The sequence below is a fragment of the Pavona decussata genome, unplaced genomic scaffold (assembly GCF_977016875.1).
Source record: "Pavona decussata unplaced genomic scaffold, jaPavDecu1.1 SCAFFOLD_207, whole genome shotgun sequence".
Lineage (NCBI taxonomy): Eukaryota > Metazoa > Cnidaria > Anthozoa > Scleractinia > Agariciidae > Pavona > Pavona decussata.
The window spans coordinates 2,957,726-2,965,074 of record NW_028145612.1 but is presented as its reverse complement, the minus strand read 5'-3'; the positions used below and the strand labels follow the sequence as shown (position 1 = coordinate 2,965,074).

Below are 7,349 nucleotides of genomic sequence, written 5' to 3'. Positions count from 1 at the left end.
CTTGGCTTGCAACGGAAGTTCGAAAAAGTTTCGCAAAACTGACCATGTTACACGGTGCAACGCCTGCTGAAACTTGTTTCGCAGCGCCGTTGCACACAAGTTTCAGCCAAAAAGTTTTAACGGCGGCTTAAAACCACAGAAAACTACAGATCACTGTAAAGCTGATAAATTGAAGTTTGCGAAAATATCAATGATTTTTTTATTTTGTTGGATTCATAAGCGTTAAGAGGCCTGCAAACTCAATACTAGCGACGTGTACTTAACTGAATTACCCACTCTCACGTCAAGGCGCACAACCAAACAGACTGCACAATATCAATCAGGGGATAATAGGCTAACAAAGTGTGTCAGGCTTTTTCTTTATTCTTATTGGTTTGTGAGAAAACTACGGAGCCGATTAAGTGCCATGAAATTACACTTTTAACTTCAAATCTCCTCCGAAGTTTTGCCCGCGTTCTGACTCCTCCTTTTTTTCCCGACTTTTTTCCTGACTTTTTTCCCGACTTTTTTTCCGACTTTTTTCCTGACTTTTTTTCCGACTTTTTTCCCGACTTTTTTCCTGTCTTTTTTCCCGACTTTTTTCCCGACTTTTTTCCGACTTTTTTCCCAACTTTTTTCCTGACTTTTTTCCCGACATTTTTTGGAATGCCGCTGACCGATAAGCGGTCAGTGCTGTGAAACATGGCGGCAAACATGGACAACTCGTCACTTGAAAAGGTAAACAAAAGGAATGATTTATAATTGAAGTTGTTAGCATTGTTAATTGTCTTGATAAGTGCTGTGGACTTTGTGAATATGACGGATTAATATCGTTGTTAAAATGAGACCATTCTTTTCAGTAGGACGGCATTATATTTTTGTATTTCTTCAGAGGTTCGCCAATATAGCCAACGTTTTTGTCGTGCTTCTATTTTTGACATTTGCTTTGAAGACGTCAACATGTGAAGGTTTTCGACTTGCAAACTACATTCCTACATTGCAAAAATACCCCTGTGGGCGTGATGACCTAATTGAAAGTTATTTTCATCTTGGGCTGGAGTATACAGAGATTTTGTTGTTTCTTGGATTCAGTCATGGCATCAACTTAAGCCTTAGACAGTTAAAAAGGATCTTAAAAGCCAAAAGACTTGGACGAAGAAGAAGCCCCAGCGATTTAAGGGAGGTTGTTCAAGCTGTGGAAGAATTATACAACTAAGACAAATATACTATAATCTAATCTATCCATATATTTCTTATGGCATATCAGCTTGGGGAAGTGTTTACAAAACACATATAAGAAAAATTCAAGTGAAACAAAATCATATTGTAAGATTAATATTTTTTGCCAAATCATTTGGCAGCGAAACAGAGAAAGCCAAACCTTTGCTAAATCTACTTGGCCTTCTGACAGTTAATAACATTTATCGACTACAAGTGTTGAAATTCTTGCATTCATGGCATAAAGGCCTCCTGCCTGAAGTGTTCGACAACATGTTTCAATATGCTAGTAATATACATGGCTACAACACAAGATATGCAGCTAAGCATAATCTTTATAAGCCGAACGTAGGAACTAATGTAGGTAAACAATTAATCTCCTTCATGGCAACCGATATTTGGAAAGACCTTCCAACTCCTTTAAAAAAACTCATACAAAGTGTGTCTGCTTTTCCGAAACAAATTATACATTATTTACTGTCAGAACAACAAATGAACTAATTTTCTTTTATGCTGACCTCGTAACATACGTTAACTTTTCACAATTAATAAGTTCTTCCTTCCTTTTGCTTTTTCATTTTTTTTTTCTTTCTTTTTTGCCTGCTATCTAGAACCTAAATTAGCCAGGGAGCTAACAAGACAACCTAATGGTTTATTTAGCTTCCTTGCTTTGCACATTAATTTAACTAATAATTAATTTAATTTATATAACACCACTAAAAGATTGTAAGAATCAACATGTAAATAGAAAAAAAGCACAAATAAACATTATTATTATAAAGAACTTAGAGGAAGCGGTAGTAACATCGGATACAGGCAAATGACTCAACGATTGGTCAATGACCACCGGCTTGTTGTAGGCAAAGACGCCGTCCGGGAGTTATTAAAAGATCCTTGATCCTGAAGGGGTTGAGTTAAGAGCACAGCATAGGCTAAAAGGGAGGCAATACTCGACTAAGAAGCGGAATCATTTGTGGCACATAGATGGCTACGATAAACTGAGGCCATTTGGTTTTTGCATCCACGGATGTATCGATGGATTCAGTAGGCGCATTCTATGGATTGACGTTGGATACACCAACAATGATCCTACCGTTATTTCTCATTATCTATTTCTATTTCTGTGTGCGGCAACTTGGTGGAACCGCAAGGGTTATAAGGGCTGATTGCGGAACAGAGAATGGCTGCATTGCAGCGGTACAAAGGTTCATTAGGCGAGATGGTGAAGATGATTGGACGGGAGATGACAGTTTCATGTATGGAAAATCAGTTTCTAACCAACGAATCGAAGCATGGTGGAGTATACTGGGAAAAGACTGTACGGGGTGGTGGATAGATTTTTTTAAAGACATGCGGAGCTGCGGCCTTTATCATGACGATGACTGTATTGAGGTAGAATGTCTCAAGTTTTGTTTCGTGCTTATATTGCGAGACGAACTTCATCGGGCAGCAAAACTGTGGAATCTCCATCGAATTCGACCTTCAACAAACATGGAATCCCCATCTGGCAGGCCTGATGTATTGTTCTTTCTACCGTGTCGGGCACAAGGAACTACATGGCCGATGTCGACTTGGACGAATTGGATCTTGCAGAGGAGAGATGCTGCTATCGACCTCCGCAAAGTGGTTCAGTGCTCAGATGAATTTACACAGTTGGCAGAAATAATAATGAGAGAAAAATGTTAACAGTTTCCTCGCACAGCTGAAGAGGCAACAACTTTGTATGTCACCTTGCTTGAGGAAATAGAAAAAATCTAAGAGGCCTGTGGCATACGCCGTGTAATAAATGGGCACGTAACACGGTAGATCAGTTTGAATTTCAAGCCCTTTTGCCGCTTCGATTTTGTTCTGATTCCGTAAGTTGAAGACTGTTCACGTTTTAGAAAATCAGTCAAGTTATTTCACAGTTCATTACTTTTCAATGTTAATCTCTTAATAGACCCTTCTCCAAAATAGCAGCAACAGATTTGAATGAGTTAAAATTACACTGAATGACAAACTGATACCATCACTGGAAAGAGCACCTTTACTTTAGCAACCTTGCAAAGTTTCAGCATATTAGGTGTTATATCAGCTTAGGAACTGTAAAATGAAATTTGACAAATTTACAGACGTTTGTAAGACTGGGGGTGTCATGTCATGTAAGTTTTTCACTTTCAACTTACGTTTTCTCAGCTGATACTACACGTGATATGCCGAAACTTTGCAGGGTTACTAAAGTAAAAGCGCTCTTTCTAGTGCTGGTATACGTTTTTCATTTTATTTTATTTGAATTTTCGGCCGCCATTTTGGAGAAGTGTCTATTTTCTGAGGAGAGAATAGTGTTGAATTCCTCTCTGAATTCAGGAAAAGACTGATACGTTGATGGCATCTCTAAAACAGTGTTGCAAGTGTGGGCAATTGGCCTGCGGCCCAACCCATTATGGTTTTACTGTTGATCACGAGTCTGTTCATCGTATTGTGAAGTCGCTAGATTCTGATGGCATAGAATAACGTTCAAGTCGTTGCCTAATAAATAAAGCAACACCGCTCTGCAAAGTGACTTTTAAAGTCAATAATCACTTATATATAACGTGGCAACTACGTTGATGTCTTCTTCAGGGGGCCAACAGATGTAAAGGATACATAATAAATTGTTGAAATTGTGTCAGAACCACAAGCTTCGATTTTCAAACATTTTTATTTACCGAAAGTTAACTGCAATGTCAAATTGGCGAGTGAGAACGACATGTCCTCCACCCGTCCAAAAATGCTTTCACCTTTTGGGAAGAACAATGCTTTCCCCCTCTTGTATTAAATCTAGCCGGTTCGATGTTGCAGGCATAGAGATTGTTCGGGTCCCTCCTCCTTTAGCCAGTGGGACAAGAACAAATCCTTGTGCATGACTTTTAAAGTGTTTCCATCCCAGCTCAATTTTGCGTGACTTTTCAACTGCCTTCTTGGATGAAAGATCACCTGCTGTTTTTGGTTTCTTGCCCTTCTTGCGGAGAGAGGATTCTAGTAGGGTCCTTTTCTTTTCTTTGAATTCTTTACCTTCCCCGGATTTATCACTTGTCTCACACTCTCTAGCACAAAAAGCTTTCAAACTCAATCGGTCTCCAGCCTGTTCAAGGCCAAGTTGTAGAAGAAAGTCATCGCTTGCATGCGCAACAGCTGAAATGTCCATCTGTGAAAAATATGACAACGAAATAAATAAGATTGTAACGGCATACTAAGTTTAAAACTGCCAGGATTTAAAACATCGATCCAGACAATAGCCCAAATTAGCGTGGGTGTGGGTGATTGTGAGTCTGTTTCATGTGTGTCTGTGCGTGTGTGGAAAGGGTCAATGGAACACAGGATTTATGGTGCTTTTAAAAGCCATGCCCTGCTTTTAGGCCTACGAGATATTCGTGAGCTGATTAATTGTTTAAAAAGAGGAGCTGATGGTGTTGTGAAATACTAGTTACCAGTCTTCATAAGAGCACGTGCTCGCGCGGTATTGCCTCGATCTAATGAATAAACCAGAGTTGTAATTTGTACAGCCATTGTCAATGTGTTAATTTGTATTCGGGAATACAAAAGCATAACAGATGGTTGGCATGGAAGGGATGGTGCTGAAGGAGGCTTATGTCATGGCACAACATAAGGAGCTTTCTCTTTTCATTTGTAAACAATATTAGCTAATATATTTGCCTATTATTGCACCCCAGTTAACCTAGGGCAACAAATACATGGTGCAAGATAAAAGGAGAAACTTCAGGAACCCAGGAAAAGATTGTGTTTCTCCAATTTTGATAGATGTAGCTAGGCTAAAGAAGGTTGTAGTTGCAGAAAATTTTAAACAGAAATCAGCAAAAATTAGCTTTCCAGCACATTTACCACCCTCAAAATGTACAGTAATAAAAACTTTTACATGATGCCTTAAGCTTGTTGACAGTTAAGGTTTCAGACATCGAATTTTATTGGAGCATTTTGACAATCAGAATTCCCATAGAAACACTGTATTTTACACCAGATTTCCACTACTTTCAGAATGGTGGCCACAACCTAAAAAACTTCTATTGGTCAAGCATGCAATACTTTTTCTTGTTTTTCCATTCTAGTTTCAATCACTACAAACTTAATCTAATATTTCTAATCAATACCTTCTCAACTTGAAATCTCAATATAACGGATTCATGCAGCCCTCTGCTCCTCAAAAATGTGCGTACCTGTGTAGCCAAATAATTCTCTAGATTACGAAAAAAACTCCATCAGAAGTAAACTGTCGTCTCTTGAAGCAAATTAAGTAAACATAGTCTGGGACATCATAATTTGAGATGGTGGACATTCTCACACCTCTTTATTTGTTTATTGTTTTGACAGACAACAAGGAGTCCCTCTTTTCACTTAAGGAATAGTTAAACGAGAGAAACATGTCGGCGGAATGTGCTAAAACAGGGCCTGCTCGTAGTCTACTATACCTAGTGTATGATACAGAATCTGGAGAATGGTTCAGACTCAAATTATTATGATCCCTTAAGGGTGCAAAACAAATAAATGGTTAGACGGGGTTTTTTCCTTATAAAAACTTCGGAGGAGATTTGAAATTAAAAGTGTAATTTCATGGCACTTTAAAATGAACTCCGTAGAAAACGCATCCTAAAGATGGATGATGGAAAATTTTTGTAGTCCGGTCAGATGTTAACACGTCACGGGAAAAATATTTTGAATTTCGTAAAAGCCTCACACACTTTGATGCATTAATATCTAATGACCATTTTGGCCAAATTTCGTTGAAATCTGGCAAATCTACATACCCTATTAATTCATTTGAAGATGGGGAATTCGCGCAAAAACAAAAGCCGTGTTTTCGGCCTTGAAACATTTTCCGAGTTTTCGCACCTCATTAAAATACTTGTCAACGCGCTCGCGCCGCCGGCCAATCAAACACAAAGAAGCATTCCCTTGGGAATTCTGTAAGCAGTAAGTGTTACTGTAATATTGTAAAGCGATTTCTTTATGGGAAAAGTTAAGTCTGGCGCGCGAAAGCCACCGGCGAAACCAAAACAAAGAAGAAAACGGCAGATAGACGCAGAACATGAAACTGGCAGCCACAGCGGAGTTGACACGAGACACGCACTTCTCACCGCTATCAGTACACGGGGCTGCGCGCTGAGGTTCGCTGCTTATTTTCAGCCGGTCAACAACGGCGAAAGTGGCTGGATTGTCGCCGGCATCTTCGATTTCGGACTCCGAACTGAAGTTCGACTCTCCAATATCCGATTTCTCGTCCTCGAATTTCTCTACTGCCGAGGCAGTTATAGAAAATCTGACTGGTTGTACCAAGAACCCTTATCGCTCTCCGCCAGCTGAAGTTTTTTGGCTTCGTCAAATGATTTTTCGACCTTCTTTGGGCCCGGTTTTTTCTTAACTGTCACCCAAGGCGACTTTTCTAGTTTCACTTTCTTCAAAACAGCCTTTTATGCAATGCTTGAATCCAAAATGGAACGCTGTTTCACAGTAAAATTTTACATACAACGCCGTGACATGCGATGAACACGATGTAGACAAAAATATGCAAATTTGCCGGTAATTCGAGATCGCGGGTAAATTTTGCCGCGTAATATCTCAGCACAGTCCTGCATAAATTGGATTATGACACCTTCACTCGCTCACCACTTTTCCTACAAAACTTTGTTTTTCAGATAGCTCGCGTTCTGTTTAAGAGTTCTAACGGCTGTTTTCACGAAACTTTGCATCCCTTTCTTGTTTCAACAATTATCTAAAAAAATTTATTTGAGAAAAATTCGACCTTCCTTCCCTATAAGTAACCTTAATCCCGTCAAGCCGTACTTTTTTGGACAATTTGGTATTTTTTTTGTGACAGCCGCCTCGTATATCGAAATAATTTCCTCTTTGTTGACCGTGGCGAAACGGCAAGCCATCTCGATTCTCTTCTGCTGCTCGGAGGTGAATAGTACTTGGCAGTCTCTTGTACTTGGCTAATCACCTCCGAGCTAGCCAATCAGCGCGTGCGAAACGCACTACACTGTATTCACTTGTGTGGTATACAGCTCTTTCAGTTTACGTCGTCGGATATTAAAACCTCAAGCTTACCCAACAACACCGAAAGGTAGGATAGGTAGCTTTTAACGTTCACAATTAATTTCACACGAAATTACAACTGA

At 39.5% G+C, this 7,349-nt stretch overlaps 1 protein-coding gene, 1 long non-coding RNA gene and 1 pseudogene across 2 annotated transcripts; 1 reads left to right on the top strand and 2 right to left on the bottom strand.

Annotated features, from left to right (window-relative positions):
- Positions 1-248: 248 nt before the first annotated feature.
- Positions 249-6,998, bottom strand: LOC146460917 (uncharacterized). The gene is made up of 3 exons (XR_014857562.1): positions 6,914-6,998; positions 5,937-6,265; positions 249-365 (listed from the first exon to the last, which is right to left on the bottom strand). It is a non-coding gene; the product is annotated as an uncharacterized LOC146460917 (long non-coding RNA).
- LOC146460919 (uncharacterized) lies at positions 1,976-2,840 on the top strand (annotated as a pseudogene).
- On the bottom strand, positions 3,874-5,377 carry LOC146460918 (uncharacterized). Its single transcript, XM_085087851.1, has 2 exons — positions 5,325-5,377; positions 3,874-4,363 (listed from the first exon to the last, which is right to left on the bottom strand). The coding sequence occupies exon 2, from the start codon at positions 4,361-4,363 to the stop codon at positions 3,953-3,955; it is 411 nt and encodes a 136-aa protein (XP_084943977.1). The 5' UTR covers positions 5,325-5,377; the 3' UTR covers positions 3,874-3,952.
- Positions 6,999-7,349: the final 351 nt, after the last annotated feature.